The sequence below is a fragment of the Phasianus colchicus genome, chromosome 2 (genome assembly GCF_987193195.1).
Source record: "Phasianus colchicus chromosome 2, bPhaCol1.hap1.1, whole genome shotgun sequence".
In the NCBI taxonomy this organism is placed as follows: Eukaryota; Metazoa; Chordata; class Aves; order Galliformes; family Phasianidae; genus Phasianus; species Phasianus colchicus.
The window spans coordinates 46586343-46603909 of record NC_143437.1 but is presented as its reverse complement, the minus strand read 5'-3'; the positions used below and the strand labels follow the sequence as shown (position 1 = coordinate 46603909).

The following is a 17567-nucleotide window of genomic DNA, read 5'->3' as shown; positions in this document are numbered from 1 at the left end:
ACCTTGCTCAGAGACCTTAGAACAGGTGGAAAAGTGCTCTGAACCTGGCTCTTTGTGAGACAAATGCACTTTATCAGCTATTCTCCCTCAGCTAGTGCCATATCCTGTTGCTTCTGGCTTCCTTAGCTGCATCCCTTATTTCCCATCCCATACTTCTTTTTATGCAGATATTTCCCAAAGTGAGTCCACAGCATTTTGGTCTTCATGCTATGGGCATCCGTAGGCCTTGCTATGAAATCCTCATATGTGAAAGGAAGAAAGAAGTTTGTTTCCTTAGTCCAAAATACCTCCTAACCTTTAAAATACAGTGAACTCTTTGCTTTCCTGTGGCTGCAGATGTGCTCCTCAATCAAAATAAGAAACAGATTACATATATAGTGGCATGCAAGCCCCTAAATGCCTCAACCAGATTTGCATTCTGTGGGGGACCGCTTTTTAAAGTGCTGCTATACTCCATTACAACATTACATTGGCTGCATAAGTAATAAATGCTTTTGTAGGATTCAAATTGAAGTACCCTTGTAGGCTTACTTTGCCTGTCTAGTAGTATGAGGCAATGCTCTCTTTACTTTTTTGCATTCTACTTCTAAATATTATAATGTCTTCTTCCTTCTTCCTCTATGTTTTGTAGGCAGCAATGGCATTTCACACACATTTATGCCATTACCAAAAATTAGGTAGCCTGCTTATCTTCAAAAAGTGATGGTTAAAGGGCCATTGGGGAGCCATCTTCTAAACAATAAGTTTAATGCCTGTTGAGCCAATGGCACCTATTGATATCCTGAGCCCAGAGGCAGGATGGATCTTCTGTGTGTCTGAATGAGGAGTTGCCATACCAGAATGAAAATGCCTGAACGGCTTTCTGATGTAGTCCCGGGTGCAGTAACAGGAAGCCTGTCAGACGAAGCAGGGTGGCAGTGCAGGAGCTTTCTGAAGGAAGAGGATTAATTGCTTTACTTTCTGTCCTTTGAAGCAAATAAATATTTGTAGTGAGTTAGTAAGAAATCAGGCTAGGAAATAGAGCCGCTGAAATCTGCAGTGAGGAAAGTAAAGGATCTGAGAGAAGAGTCACTCTTGCTACTATTTTCTCTCTAGAGTGTAAATCAGACAATGAAGTAAACAGCTGTGTCAGGATTGTAGGAAAGCGTAAATTGCTCTCTGTAACATTTTCTACCCGAATAGCTATGAAAAATTCACCTTCTACCCTGGAATTACTCTCTCTGTCCATCCAGCCTCACCAAACGGACTCAAATTGAATGAATCTGTCTGGCATCGAAGATGATATAAATGCAGGATTCTGTATTACCTACTGTCTGAAGCCACAGCCGGAGATCTTCCATACTAGATGTTGCCTGAGCTGTAAGAAAGGCTTTCGTATTTTCCTAGTCAAAAACATAGGAAAGCATGGACTCAGGTTTTATGCAATCTAATATGAAACAACTGCGCATCAATTACATTAGGAAGATAGCAAGGGAAGGGAACTTAAGAGAAATGATAAGGGCATCATGCCAATACTTACACTGGTGTGGCAACCTTGGAACATTTCTTAGTTTTTAGTAATTTATGTACAACCCCTAGCCTCAGTGCAGGAAGGGAAAAGCCCTGTGCCACCTGTCCTCTGGCAGATTAGTGCAGCTCCTGCTCCAGCATTCAGACTGCCTGCCCTCCTCATCCCCAGGAGCAGCTCAGCTACAGCACAAACCTTCAGCCTGCTTCCTTCCTTGACCCCCTAGCAGCCTACAGGGTGACTGGGGAAGTAGAAGTACTCTGTATGTAGAATCGGATCAGTAAATGCTCAACAGAACACACATCCCAAATTCTCTCCTCTCTCTGGCCTCTTTCTCAGTAGGAGCATGTTCAACTTCTGATGTTTGTGTCCTTGAAAGTTCAGGTTTTATGTATGGCTGTCATGGCTGGATCAAAAGATATCATTTTAAAAAAAAGATGCAAGCCCATGTCCTTCTCCTGCAAAAAGAGGACTTAAATTTTGAGACCTTTTGTAGGAGGCAGGATCAGACAGAAGAGTTCTACAGTGTATGTCATTAAAGCAATAGATGAAGTTAGGAAGATAGACAGGTTTTCAGTACAAATTAATTTTTAAAACACAAGGTTAGAAATAATTGCTCTGAGCTTTAACTTCATTATACTAATCAATTGGTCAGTGGCAGTTTTTGGAAAGAAATCATTAATTGCTGTGGAGCAGAGAGAGTTGTAAGTAGAAGGGAGCTTATAGGGTCATTTGCCCTTGCCAGGCACAGTGAGACATGCAGGTAATTATTATCCACAGAGGACTGTGGAGCAGGAGGGATCCTGCAGTGTGCTTTTTCTGAAGTGTGGGCATCTGCTGAAGAGGACAGAAGGGTCACTGGGCAGTCCCAGCAGGATGCTCAGAGCAACTCAATAGAGCTGCACAGTGGAGACACAGCTAAGGCTGCCCCTGGTATCACTGCAGGCCAGCACAAGCCAGCTGTGTTCCTGGGAGGACATCCAGCTCCACCTGCCCCTCTGCGCCAGCACAGCCCTGGGTGCAATTGCTCAATGAACTGGCAGAGAATTATGGGGACAACTAATACTGGTCACAACTGAGCCTAAAAAAGCAGATTCTCTGCTACAGTTCACAGCAGCCAGGCAGTTCTTGTGTGGGTGAAGGGGTAATATGGCGTAAAGAAGGCCTTGGGTGTCATTTCTGGCTTAGAATAGCTTAAAGCATTTGTGGATTTACAGGCTATGATAGCCCAAAGAAGCCACAGGTAAATCTCTTGGCTGTCCAGGATAGCAGCAGGAGGCATTTTTGAGGTAAGATACAAACCTAAAAGCTGAACTGTGTGTATAATTAAGGTCTTGGAGAACATGAAAAGTAAGGGAGGACTGGTCACTGCCTGGGGACTGCTGATATCCCTGTGGCCACACTTCACATCCACTTGAACCCCTGTTGCACACCGTGAGCCCAGCCTGTGCCCATACAAGTCCCTGAGAATCTTGCAAATCCGCTGGCTTGTCCCTGTGCTCCCACAGCTTCAACCTGCTTCTGGGGCACAGAGCTAGGGATAGCTCCCACATGCTTGACCTGCTCACCAGGCTTCTCCTGCACGCCCCTCATCAGTCCTAAATCTGTTCAAGGTAGATTAATTTAGGGGGTGGGGATTTTGTGCAGACACTGGGATCTGTGCTCTTTTTCTGTTGGTAGTATCGGCTGATTTGGGTATATTTTGCTGCTTGACTTCTGGTTAGTTGGCTGGCTTGGGGGATTTGAGATGCAGACACTAATGGGGAATAAGTTCCAGTTTCTGAGCAGTCCTCAATCCAAGGATATAAGGCTTGTAAGCCAGCCCCAAATGCCTGGACCAAATGACCTGAAACAATCTAGCTCGTGTCACAGAAAGAAATGGCCAAAAGAGAACTTGAAATGGATGTTTTCCATAGAAGTGGAGTGAAAGCCTAACCAAAGCTTAAAGCAAGAAAGCAGTAAGAGCAGAAATTCCATGCTATAACACACTGCGGATAAGGAAAGATTTACAGTTTGCAAACACTCTGCTAGGTCAAAAGGAGGAGGATGTCCCAGCTGGAAGGCAGCTCACAGATCGGCATTTACACCGAGCTGTTATTTTCTGGGGAAATGTGGGACTGAGCAAAGTGAAACTGCATGCAGCAGCAAGCCACTGACTAGCAAAAAGCTACCAGAATCAGATTGGAGGCACTTGTTTTGCTAGAGGTTAAGATCAGCTTTGACATCTCCAGCTGTGGTGCTGTAACGGAGCTGAGCTAATCTTACTCAGCTTACTGCTGAAAGGGACAACTTGCACCCTGCCCCCCAAACCAGGGACAGCAGGGACAGCCTCCCTGGTGCTGACATCAGTGTTTATCTGACCTCGAGGAGATTGAGCTGAAGGACAAAACACCATACAATGATTAGATGTTTTTTTTCCCTCTTCTGTAAGGTTAATTTTGCAAGCTGGAAGAAAAAAAAAAACACATCCTGCACATCACAAAGAAAGAGCTGCAGAGCAGAGAAGGGTAAACGGCTTAAGAAAAGATAGCTGAAGCAATAAGCTAGAGATGGTAAACTGTTTATAATGCAGTTATAAGAATCCTGGAGCTTTTAGTTTTCAAGTGGGCTTTAAAGTGACAAATTGTGTGATTACTTCCAGCCTGCACAATTGTTTGCTGCTTATAGTGATAATGTCTTTTAACCTATGCTTGTCAGGTGTGGGAAGCTGAATGCCAGAGAAAGTATATGCTTTGAAGAATTAGCTGACTTTTTATTTCAAAATTAAATGCCCTTTAACAACTCTAATGTGGAGATGGAATGTTCTATTGATACAATTTACTTTGCTTTCCTTTTCAGCCCACATTTAATGTTTCTTAGAGTCCTGTGGGAAGGTAAGAGGACATAAACTGCATTGTTGGCTACAATTATTAGTAATGCTGCGACAGTAAAAGTCTGTTCTACAGGATTCCAGACTTGGGATTGGAAATCCCCAGAAAAAAACTGGTAATGCTAATTTTGCCCATTTGGAGTTCAGATGATGCTGATCTAATAACAGGGAGAAAATAAAAGAATGTGATCAGATCTCTGCCCTTAATATTAACAGTACTTAGGGCAGATGGAAAACTGTTTTTCACCCATCTCCTAAAACACATGCAAGCTCACTGGCTGAAAAATGAAATTAAAAAAAAAAAGTCAAGCAGGAAGCAATGATAAAGATTCTGAAATTCCTCATTATTCTGTTTCCAAACTCTGAAAACACCAGACAAAAGCAGAACATCTTTTTGTTCTCTTCAGAGAAAATAGCAGTGGCTCAGGCGTTTAGCAAAGAATACATCCAGATCTTGGAACAGTCCACCAGGAGTCAGCCTCAGCTTTGCCACACACCATAACAAGTATCAATCTCTGCATCTCCATCTGTGGTCAATGAACATCAAGATTGTATTTTTGGATGGCATTAAATGTTGGAGGAGGTCATACAGGCATTTGTAAATAAACGTGTCTGCATTTTTGGAGCATTTTATGGAAAATGAGCTTCTGCAGGTGGCTGGTTAATGTGCAATGCTCTGTAATAGCTGAAATTCAGATGTTGATAATGATAAGGCAAAAAAATGCGTGCAGGTTGTAGTCTCACAAACGTTGGTGCAAATGGTAGATATTCATACGTAGTGTTGGGCATATGCAAGCTGAGACTGTTTGGCTTTTGTTTCAAAAGCTTAGTAAGACTCCCATTTGCAGAAACTACTTGTAGCTCCAAGAGCACGACAGTGAGAGGGCTAACCTGGGCTAATGCTGGTGAGAATTTGTTTTTCAAAACCACCCCTAGGATAGGGAATAACCTTGGAGAGCATCCTAATTTTATCGAAATCATAGAATCCTTAGAGTTAGAAGGGATCTTTAAATGTCATCTAGTCCAGCTCCCCTGCAATGAACAGAGACACGCGTGGCTAGATCAGGTTGCCCAGGGCCTCATCCAGCCTTGCCTTGAAGGTCTCCAGGGACGGGGACCACATCTCTGGCAACCTGGTCCAGCGCCTCACCACCCTCACTGTAAAAGGGATTACACAGACAACATAAGTCAGGATGGACAAGTATTTGTGCCTAGGTGACAATAGACATCCTGACAAATTTGCTCCCTAAGACATCAACTGACAAATCAATGTGTGGGCTTCCTCACATAGCACGCAAAATGTATATGCTCATGTTTTCCACCAAGGGCTTCAAAGATGTTTCTCTAATGAAATATAGAGCAATATAGAGACTAACATTATATAATCAGTGTAAAACCTACTCAAAATATTTTCTGTGCAGAAGACCATGCATGCCTGACCTGGGAATTCTAGCTCTTTATCTAAGACAGAGCATTGTCTCTCTCTTGGGTTATGCCTCACCTGTGAGCTACAAAGGTTTGCCAGAAGTCAAGTGCTCTATCAGCAGGTGTCTGCAGCATCTGCAGTTTGGCTTGCAACATTTGAGTACCTGAGGTACCCTTGAGGTAAGGGGGAGTTCACGGCAGGCAGGCATGAGCTTAGTAGAGAAGTCAGAATGTGAGATACCTTTCACATTAGTGAAAGAGGTGACATACAAGAGCACTGACTTCTTTGGGACATGTATTTGTGTGTCCCCAGGCACAAAAAAGGATTAAATAAATTAGCAGCAGTTCTGCATTTCACATTGGTAACTTTGCACTGAATTCTTCGTATGAATCACGAATATCTTTCAGACTACATCTTGACTTCAGGGAAAAGAAAGTAACACTGCTTTAACTGTATATAAGCATTTCTAGTGCCTGTATGTCTTTATATCTTTACCTCATCCAGAGAATATCAGAGAGAGAAAATACATCCTTTGGTACCTGAATTATTTTTCACCTCTAAATTAGCTCAGAGCTGTATGAAATCACAAGGCTCAGATATCCCCACAGAATAAACACTTACAGAATATCCTGTGTTTATTTTTGCAAGTATCTGTGCATGAATTATTATCATGAAATATCACACCTCTATTTGCTTTTGCTGACGGAAAGTGGAGAACTGAAGCACATGGCTGACACATCACACCTTTGAAGGTATGAAGGAGGGAAAATGCAATCTTGACATAGAAATCCTACAGTAGCCTCTCAGAGACTTTTCATGTTAGTTCTTTATTCTGTTCCCATTAAAAAAAAAGCTGAATTAAATAAATGAATAGTAATTGCACTGTTAAAATGCTATTTCAGATCTTCCAGTTGAATGCCTTTTCTCCTAAGCATGCTGTTATGGAAGCTGGAGTATAATGTAGGAAACATAAGAAAATATCCAGGCTTTTAAGTACTTAACAGGATGCAGCCTTTAACACTTATCTGACACTCTAAACGGGAAAAATTTCCTTCCTTATTGTTCTCATAGAGAGAATTCTGATCAAAACAATGTGAGATAACAGTGCTAAACAGATAAATAGCATTTGCTTATACCTATATGCTAAGACAATTATTTTTATCACTCACTATTGAGTTGGTGCATTTTATAGCATCCTAACTGGATTGTTTTGACAGCAATTCAGAATAAAAATGCAATAAATAATATACACAAATTCAAAAATACAAGGAAATGTAATAAGTGATCCAGTCAAGCAAGAAATTAAATTACAAGTGGTGTTCCTACTCCTGTGTTTTATGCCAAGAAAGATTCTAGCCTCCCTTAGGCTTTCTGCAGTAGTGTTTGCTGCCCTTATGTCACGAAGCAGACAAAGTGGTACATAACCATAAAGTTCCCCTCTGACATGATTGGATGTCTATGCTTCGTTGTGTTTATGTATTGGGATTCATTATAAGAGCTGTGTGGTGCCCCAAAGTAAAACATTTTTATGATTCTGCATCTCGAGAGCAGCAAAAGAGGAGAAGGAACTGTAGTTAGAAGTTCTCCATTACTCCTTTGGTAAGAACCATTCAGACACCATTCCTTGAGTTTATTTCCTGTCAAAATCCTCTGGAAGAGCAGAGAATAACCATGAAAAGACAGTGGCAAAAGCCCAGGAATAGAAGGGTCTGAGAAAGAGAGGAAATGATGTAAAATCTTACACAACAGCCCTTTCACCTAAAGGGAACACCCAAATAAAACTAGTGATGCAGAAGCAGCAGAAATATGGCTGGGTCTTAGAGTGCAGGTACACTGCCCTGTACACTAGTTCATTATTACTTAGGTTTTATCTGGAGGGGAGTAGTGTGTGCGGGGGGGGGGAAGACTATGCTCACTGCCCTTACTAGGAGGCTACTGAAGAACATCATCTCAGCATTTCTATGATTTATTTTCTTTCAGCGTGGCCTTGGCTACCCTCTGATTGATCATAGGAGGAAAACCAGAGAAATAAGCCTAAACTGCCAGATGACTTGTGCTGCATTTCATGTAAGCTTGTACTTCATGACAACTATCCCAATGGTATCAGATACTTGATTGTGCTCTTGTCTTAGGGGTGAAATATAATTGACTATGCATACGCTAGGATGATCTTTAGGTGGTCTAATTGGCAAGGAAAACTTACAGTGATTTGTTTGGCATTTTCCTTTATTCCTCATTAGAAGAAAAAGAAATTCTATCTCCATACTGGTTATATTGCAAAAATACAAGCAGACATGCATCTTGGTATGTAATTTGGTGTACACGTGTGCCACATCTGGTTTTTAAATGAATATGATTTTTAGTATTTATTAAATCCCTAGAAATAAAAAGTGTGGAAGTGACTCAGACATTTATCACCTATTTTATGCTTTTTCAGATACTTAAGACTGAGCTACATCATTTATATTGCGGCAAATGTAAATTTAAGTCGTGTCACACTATTAGCTATAATTGGATGTCTCAAACTTAATGGACAATGCTGCAGTGAAGCTAGAAGACACAGCTGTTAGATTGTTAAGTTGCAAACTCCCTTACTCGGTGTTTCTCTCCAATTCTTTTACATCAATTGTAAGAACCCCTTTGGAAATATGTAACTGTCTTCTGGGAGCTTTAAATATTCACTTAAATCAATATGCTGACAAGGACTGAACAGCTTGACTGAGTTTGTTAAATTTTCTTATTTGAAATTCACATCACATCTATGAGAGAACAGGGTAAGAGCTGCTGCCTGTCACAGTGCTGTGTCCACAAAAACATTAATGTTTTAAGCCTGGTAAATAGCCCAGCAAACTTACCAACTGCTGAGAGAGAGATGCTTGGCATTAAAACCTTCAGTCATCCCTGTGAGCATACAATATGCTTTCCCCCAAAAAGTAATGCAGCCTCAGAAAAGGGCAAAGGAATCACCTGCACACAGAATCTAGACAATCACTGGGAAGTGCTTCAGCGAGCACAGAGATGGAGGGTGAGCTGGATGGGCCTTCCTCATGACTTCTGTGGCACCAGGGAACCAAACCAAAGCTGCCACTTCCGCATCTACATCCCAGCAATGGGAGCATCTGCTCTGTGGTATACTCTGGGGGGTACACAGGGACAGACCAAGAGCCCTGTGGTCATGATGTCCTGACCTGGAGCTAGGGGACACACGGCCACACACGTATGGCAGCACTGTACCCTGCACCTAGCACCAGAAGTGAGGCCTAGACTTCACAAGTTTATTACTGGGTTATTGAGGAGACCAAGCATACGATGACAAATGAATAATTTAAATAGGCAACCTAACCTGTTTTGTATTATTTTTCCCACTATCTTTTTTTTTCCCCCCACCTCATTTATTCTTTGCATTATTTGCAACTAGCAGAAGATCACAACCTCTCTGCTGCTTCAAAAATTTCTCATAAAGCCTTAGCAGAACAGCTGTGCACACCACAAATTTAAAGCTGTTCTTGAAAGCGCCTCAAATTTAGTGTGCTCCAGGGTATGTTATGGTTAAAATAAAGGGCATGTCATTACTGTGGATATCACAGTACTTGTGAAGTTCGCCCAGTGCATCAGTTTAATATTCTAAACCGTAAACAAGCTACTCAGTTTCCTATCAGATTCAGTGATTGTCTCTATACTTATCTGGACGTGCCATAGGAAGATAAAACTACACCAGAGAAGCCTATACAACAAGTATTTAAAGGTAACTCTTACATGCTGCATGCTATGTATTGCAGTTTAGGACTGAAGAAAATAAACTATATTGCAGACTTAGGCTTATGTCCTGGAATTCAGAAATATATTCTATTTCACAGGAGAAAATACTATGGATATTATCAATTCTCCTTGCACTTTCCACTAAATCCTCTTGTTTCAGATCTTTTGATGCATTTTAACCAGAGTGAAATATTCTCTGCACAGCTGTGCCAATTTGTGATTGTTTTTGTTTGATTTCACAGAGGTGAGGACAAAACATTTTTTTTTTTTTCTTCCCATTTTCTGTTCCTACTTCTCTCCTTTATCCTCTTGCCTCCATAACCCCCTACTTAAGATAGCTTATTGACTACCTGGAGTAATAACTTAAGAATGAGAAAAAAGAATACTCCCAGCCTATGATGAGATACTTGATTTGGTTCAACTGAGAGGATGTAAAAAATCTGCACTGGTTTGACTGTAACTGAACATGTTGAACATTTACTCTCTGTTTCTGGAAGCTCCAAATCCTGCCATGCTGCACAGTACATTTGCTTCCTCCCACCACCACAAACACAGTGAAACAAAGTGTCCTACCTTCTGATTGTAGTTATGCTAAGATTTCCTTTGCTGTTTGTACGTGGGAGGCTTTGAAATAGAAGCAGGTGAAGTCCAAAAGCCTTTCTGGACTCTGAGTTGCCAAGTGAAGCAAGTCCCAGAAAGACAGCATACCATCACAGCTTGCTCAAGATGAAATAGCAACTCAGCAAGTCTTTTTAAAGAGAAAGAGTAATTTATGAACACCTGGAGATAATTTTTATAACTGGCAGGAGAAAAAAAAACAGATGGTTCCCTAAGCCCTGTTAAAGGAGCATATGTATTACTAGAGATAGCTGAGAAACTTGAATCCCAGCTAAATTTCACAGTCCACATGGAGAATGGATGAAGATCAGAAACAAAGTCAGGGACAACATAGTTGGGGATGTTGGGTTGGCCTGACCTTTTATTGGAGAAAAATACAGTCCTTTTGAGAGACCTTTGGCTTAAGTCACTCTCTGGATACTGCTTAGAGAGCAACCTAGAGGCATGATCAGACAAAATGTCAAAAAAATTAAAAATATGTGCTTAGAAGTATTAAAAAACAGTCATTCATTTTTCAGTGCAGGCAGTTGGAAGAAAAATAATTGAATGCAGATATATTAAAGGTAAAAGGGGATATAAAGATGACTCAAACATTAATGCGAAGTCCTGACCACAGTGAGTCTTTGCTACCTGGCTTTCCCTTCAATTCAAATTTTGCCAAGTCCTTACTTCTTCTGATTCACAGTGCACTGAAATTCTGTCTAGACTCTTGATCAAAAAATTTAAACAATTTATACATGAAAACCAAAGCAATTGCTTAGCATTACCATCAAACCTATAGCTAATTACCCACAGAACTTATTCCAATTCCCCCTTAGCAGGAAGTATGGGAAAGAGGTGAGTCTTGCTGTGCATCTCAAGCTCTATCTGAAGTGCATGTGTGGACTACAGAAAAGCAACGCAAGAGATCCTCCAGCCTCCTATGTGCCAAACAGGATCCATTTGAAGCAATAGCTAGAGAAAGGTGGAGAATCCCAAAGATCATCACCTTAAGTGTCACTGGTTATTTTTTCCACATGTAGACTAGAAAGGAGCACCACTTCCTTGGTGATTTATGTTGTAGAAGAGTGCTGTAGGCAGTTATGGTGAAGATGTAGAGAATGCACTTCCAATTGAGCTGCGCTAGATAGTTGGGGCTGCATCCCTCCTTAGTCCTCCCTCCTACATATCTGCCCTTGTTTCTTACAGGCACTTTATAGGAGTGCTGCTCTTCAGTATGATTGACCTTCACAGACCAAAGTAGCATTTGTAGTCAGTGATCAATGATCACAGCAAGATCTACATCAGAAAGTTACAGTCTCACAGCTGGAAAAGAGATGAAAAAGACTCCCCTAAAAAAAAAAAAATGCTGCTATGTCATCATCCTGTAACAGACAGAACGGATGTTGTAATGTCACCAAGCAGCACACTCCAGCAATAAATGCCCCTGCACAGCTCCAATAAAAGCAGCAGAGATCACTCTCTCTCTTCTGATGGAGCTGTTCCATTTTTAATAAATATTTAAATATTCATTTGACAAGTGGAAAAGACTGACAGTATCTTAGTACTGATGACATTCACTAGGGATCTCTCAGACCCAGATTCAAACTGTCTCACAGAATAATACAGAGCATATCTCTAGGGTTTGTGTCAGGACTTTTTTCCTCTTTTCCAGGACACACTGATGGTCAAGAACGGAGAGAAAGGGGGAGATTTGCCCTGGAACAGTGTGTGGTGCAGCTATAGGGCATTCACTTGGGTTCTGAAGGAGATGCTCTTAACTTAAGTGAATACCTTAACAGTCCTAGTGACTATTGTGGTATAATTCCCTCACAGTTTCTAATTTCTTCATCCCCATGTAAGGGAAAAAAAAAAAAGTCTCTCTCGCACAAAAGAACATCATCCTTCCTGTCAAAATCCAATTCTCTGAAACATTTAAGGGGCCAGATTTTTCTGATGGAAAATGTACCCCATGGAAACTTCCCAGCCACCTCTGTTTAAAACAGCGCTGTCTGTAACTGCTCACAATTCAACTCAACCAAGTAAGAGAGTTCATACCCTCATGATTGCAGACAGCATTTCAGAGTGCCTCAGACAAGGGAAGGCAACACTCTTTCTTATTTAAGTGAAGATCAATGTTACTGAACATCTTCATCGGAACTGTGTTGGTAGTTCAGCTGAGACAGCCATTTTTCCAAAAGGATATTCTGACCTCTGTATCAACATTAGATGCAATGGGAAGTTTTCTATTGACTAATAGATCCCATGTTAATTGACTTTCCTGGTTAATTCTTCTGCTCTACTTCAGGAAGGAAAAAGGAAAAGCTGGTTGGTTTCCTGTGCTTCCAAAGTTACACTAGCTAAGCTAATTGCACAACATTACAGGCAAGTGCAAGGTTTATATCAGTTTGACTTGCCCCTTGCAAACGTAAACTGGTTTCCAATTTTAAAGTTAACTCAATTTAAATCCACATCTGCACACTAGTTTAATCTAAATGAATGTACTTTTCTGTTTAGGGGGAGGAATTGGAATTCAGTGGATAAGCAGACAGGATCAGTCCAAACAGGAAAAAGGGATGAAAATTAAAAAGTAGAAAAACTAGCTGGCATACAAAAGAACAGATGACAAGAAAACATAAAGGAAAACAGCTGGAAAACAGATCTTCTGAGTGAAACACTGCCTGCCACTTACAGAGAGGGACATATGGCCATAGGGAAGGCCAATTACAGAATAAAGAAGCCTAGAAACAAACAAATAATTTAAGTTATTGAAAGAAAAATGGAAAATAAATCCCAAGTTTTGTCAGGTAATGAAAAACATGAAAAAATTTTCCTGGAGACTGCTCCTGTTGGTAGTTTCAATTGTTTAAAGTCCAATTTCAGGAAGGATGCAAACAATATTTGAGTTAGCTAGATGCTTGCGAAATTCTAGCAAGTTGGTTTTCTCAGTATTTTTTTGCTTTGCACAGGTGCTGGATCCTAGACATCACACAAAAATAAAACTCATAGTAAATAATTGTTGAGTTTTTAGTCCTTAAAAATCTGTGGGCTTCCTGGCTATATATCACTTACACAGGCTCAACAGAGGTCAAGAAATCCTTGCTAAAGTTATGCAACAAAGATTTTTCCTAAAAGCTCAAATAAGCTCTGTTGTTTTATAAAAGTGACAATGATGAAGGGAAGCTGGATTTTTAAAGAAGAAACAACGTTTTCTCATATTGCAAACTGGATTCTAAGTACAGTATCTCTGTATTTTTTTTTAAAGCATAGTTTTCTTTCAGGAAGGTAGAAGAACAGTGAGCGCAACAAAGAATTAGTTACGAGGTCACTCATGATGTAAAATACTCAATAGTTCTTTCTTTAAGGCATGCCTGACAAAATATCAGCAGCATTAACCGGAGACTATGCTTCAGACACACCACCCTAGTTTCTTAGGGATGTGTTAAGACCCCATCCAGCGTTCACAGAAAGAGAGGAAAGCAGATGAAGCTTCATCTGAGCATGGAAGTCAAGCTAATGAACTAGAGATTTTTGGCAATCCACCATAAAAGGGAGCCTGTTTCCTTGCACGGGGATCTCTCATAACTGCCTTCTACTCCCAGCTCACTCTCTGAATGGCCTGGGAGTTGAAACTCCATGGAACAGTGAGTTGTGTATTCAGGTTACATATGTACCCATTCGTTTCCTTGCCAATATCTTCTCTGTTTCATATGGTATTACCTTCAGCCTTGCCCTTCCATCTCCAGAACACCTGTATACTCAATGAATATACAGATGTTATAATTAAGAAATATACAGGAAGTTAGGCTAAACAGGTTATCACACTAAAGAAGAATGGATGGATGGAAAGCTTACCCTTGTACTGGGCTTGCTGAGAAGACTCCAAGAGGAGCAATCTCCAAAAGAGATCCTTCCCCAGTGGTAGTCAGCTCTTAAATGGGGTCTAGGAGAGGTAGAGCTAGGCTTCACCCCTTCCGGTAGCTCAGGAGAATTGTCTTCACCTGTGCTCCCAGGGCTGACTCATTGCTTGCCTCAGGTGGTCAATCAGAGGTTCAGGCTGTGATTCAGCAGTTCCCATACAAACATGCAAAAATAGTTCTTATGCAAATAAAATCAGAACCAGGGCATGCCACTCCAAGAAACCTACAGATCCCAAAGAGATGGAAATTAACTGAATTTAATTCAATCGGAAACTCAGAAATGTGGACTTCACTGGTTCTTTATTATTTTGATATTTATTTTAAATTATGAGAAAAAAAAAGCCTAAATTCACGTCTAGCCTTTTGTGCTTTTTTAAAGATGAAAATGGGATAAGATAATAAAAAGTGTAAACATTGAGACTGCTGCTCACAGGGAGATGTTGGAAGCAACAGTTGTCTCTCTCCCTGTGCTGCAGTTTGGCTGTTTTCAATTTGTAGCAAGAGGAATAACAAGCTTAACAGATGTGAATGCAAACCCATATTCACCATTAGTGGAACTTTTCACACAAACACTGGGTTTGGGAACACAGACAAGTTTACACTGCTGATGATTAGGAGACTTCCTCATAATTCTGACTATTAAATAGAGCAAAGGAGTAGTATGAAGGGTGCTTTTGGATGACAATCATGTGGACTGTAACAAAACACTACCTTACAAACTAATGTTCAAACTTCAGCTTTCACACACAAACCCTAGTGGCCTCAGACAATTACACATGATTCACAACCACTCAAACACAGATTTCTGGTTCCCTTTCCTAAAAGGCAGCACTTGCACCTTGGTTTGGAGAGCAATGCAGAGCAACTGTTCATGGGGGCTTGAGTCCCCTCCTACATGCAGGGAGAGATGGAAGAAGATGAATTTGGAAATTAGTTACTCTCCCGCTGCCAGACCTGTCCTAGAGGTAGAAGGAGTTGTATACAGGGCTGCCTTTAGAGCAGTGCAGAAAATGAGAAGCAACACATCAACATCCATCTAAAATTTAGATATAAAGGATAATTTCTACCTTTTCTGCTACATGTGAGATGAAGAAACATTACATACCTTACTATTCAGAAAAACATGGTCAACCAAGATAGGATGGCAAAGAGAGGGACATATAATACAGAGAGATGTGTACCTTCAGTCAAGCACTTACTTTGGATTTCCAGCCCCTGGTTTCTTTCTCCGGAATATGTTGAGGAAAGTGTTGGACTTGCAAGGTGCCTTGCCATCCCCGACATGCATACGCACCACGTCTGAGGTGGTGAAGGCACTGCGGACGTTCCTCTCAGGCTTGGCTATGATGATGTACATCTTAGGAGTGAACATGCACCCCAGGGCCACTGTCACACTCAGGCTCACTGCAAAACAAGTGGTGATGATCTTGTAGTTGCTCCCAAAATAGATAGGCACAAAGGCCAGCCAGATGATACAAGTGGTATACATGGTGAATGCAATGTACTTGGCCTCATTGAAATTGGCAGGCACATTGCGAGTCTTGAAGGCATAGTAAGTGCAGCTCATGATGAGGAGTCCATTGTAGCCCACGGGAGCCACGACACCCAAATTGCTGGTGTTGCAGATAAGGTAAACTTCCTTAATGCTGGGATAGGAGAGGATGGGCATCGGGGGCTCCAGGATGATCAGCGTGACCACCAGTGTCAACTGCACACTGATCAAAATGGAGGCAATGACCACTTGGGCCCATGCACTCATGAAGCGTGGCTTGCGGGTACAAATCTTCTTTTTGCTGCCTGCCAGAATGCGTGCAATGCGGTTGGTTTTGGTCACAAGGGCAGAATAGCACATGGCAGAAGAGAGACCCACCAGAAGGCGCTGGAGGTAGCAGGATATCGTGGTGGGTTTAGCGATAAGGGTGAAAGGGCAAACATAACCCAGAAAGATGCCAGCAAGGATTATGTAGCAGAGCTCCCGGCTGGAGGATTTGACAACAGGAGTGTCCCTGTAGAGCACAAAGATAAGGGTGACAAACATGGTGACCAGGATCCCCAGGCAGGAAAAGACCACAGCCACAATAGATTCTATATTGCTCCACTGAAGGTATTTTACAGGAATGGGTTCACAGCCTGCAGTGTACAGAAAAGAAACAGAGTGTTAGAAAGTTATCTGCTTGAAGAGAGAACTTTTATTTCTGGCTTCCAGTACAATCCAAACATTAGTTTTTGCCTATATGTCATGGATTATTAAGACCACTTTACAAATGAGTGAACCAAAACATAGGAAAGATTAGATGAAGTATTTTCAAAAAATATCCATCAGTTCTGAGTGAGTCAAACATTGGCGACAAAGAGAAACGAGATTTGCAAAATTCCTTCTAATATTCACTGAAAGACGTGCTGACAAGCCCAGCATACCAAATGCAGGGCTGGGAACAGATCACAGACAAACAGCACCAAAACTTCATTTCAACAGGGACAAGATTATTGCAAATCAGAATGGCAGCATTTAACCTCCCCAAGTTAATTTAATTTTTATCAAAATAAGAATAAAAACACAGCACATTTTTCTGAAGGTGATTTTATAAGAAAAAAAAGTATTTTTTTTAACTCTGCCTCATTGCTGGATCTTAGTAAGGTCTTGATTTTGTTAAGAGAAAAGCCACACTCAGCCCTTCCCTCATCAGTATGGTGCATATCTGCAGAAATCGTCCTGTATGAAAACTTCTGACACCCAGAATTCTTCTCAATCTAGGTACATCTTCCACATGATGACAAAGAAAAATATTATCAATAATACTCATAAGAAAATGTAAAGTTGTCCCTTTTAAATACAGAATAAGTTGAGGTATAGATCAGGGCTGAGCAAACAAAATTTTGTTGTGATATCACTGTCAGAAAGAAAAGAAAACGATTTAGTTGAAATTATAAAAAAGATAAAAAAAGAGTAAGAGAGTCAGCCTGAGGCAAAGTCCTGACACGGAAAATTTCTGCACAGACTTTTAATGTCTTCCAATGTCATTTGAAAGGAAAGAATGCCTTATCATTCTGAACTCCTTGTGTCTAAAAGTACTGGTCTGACTCAAATACGGGCTATGCATCGCCTGTAAAATCAAGAACAGGAATAATGATACATGCATCTCGAAGTCATATTTTATAAGGAAACGGAATTTTGCCCAGGATTCAGGCAGGTGGGGAGAATCTGTTCTTCCAACCAGTATTTTTGTGGTGAAATCACAGAAAAATTTTACTAGAGTTAGGAGCCTCTGCCCACTGGCTGCAGCTGCCCACAGTGGGAACTGGCTCTTAGTTTGATATAAAAGTGAACTAACTGTTCTTTGATTAACACATGCAGAGCTCTTTCCTTTAACAAGAAGCAAGTCTGTGGTTGCTGGAAGGCTTACATTTCAATGTGTGCTTAGCAATGGAAGCCATACTCATTCAGTCTTAAACAACACGTTCAGAGCCATAGCCCTGATTCAGCATGTG

At 41.0% G+C, this 17567-nt stretch overlaps 1 protein-coding gene across 6 annotated transcripts in view; it reads right to left on the bottom strand.

The window, feature by feature from the left end:
* The window catches only part of GRM1 (glutamate metabotropic receptor 1), a 179622-nt gene that overhangs the window by 14511 nt on the left and 147544 nt on the right, over nt 1-17567 (bottom strand). For all 6 annotated transcript variants that reach the window (XM_090135557.1, XM_031612275.2, XM_090135558.1 and 3 more), the window contains one exon: nt 15278-16208. In XM_090135557.1, the coding sequence (XP_089991683.1) occupies nt 15278-16208 (931 nt within the window). The remainder of the gene's footprint in view (nt 1-15277; nt 16209-17567) is intronic.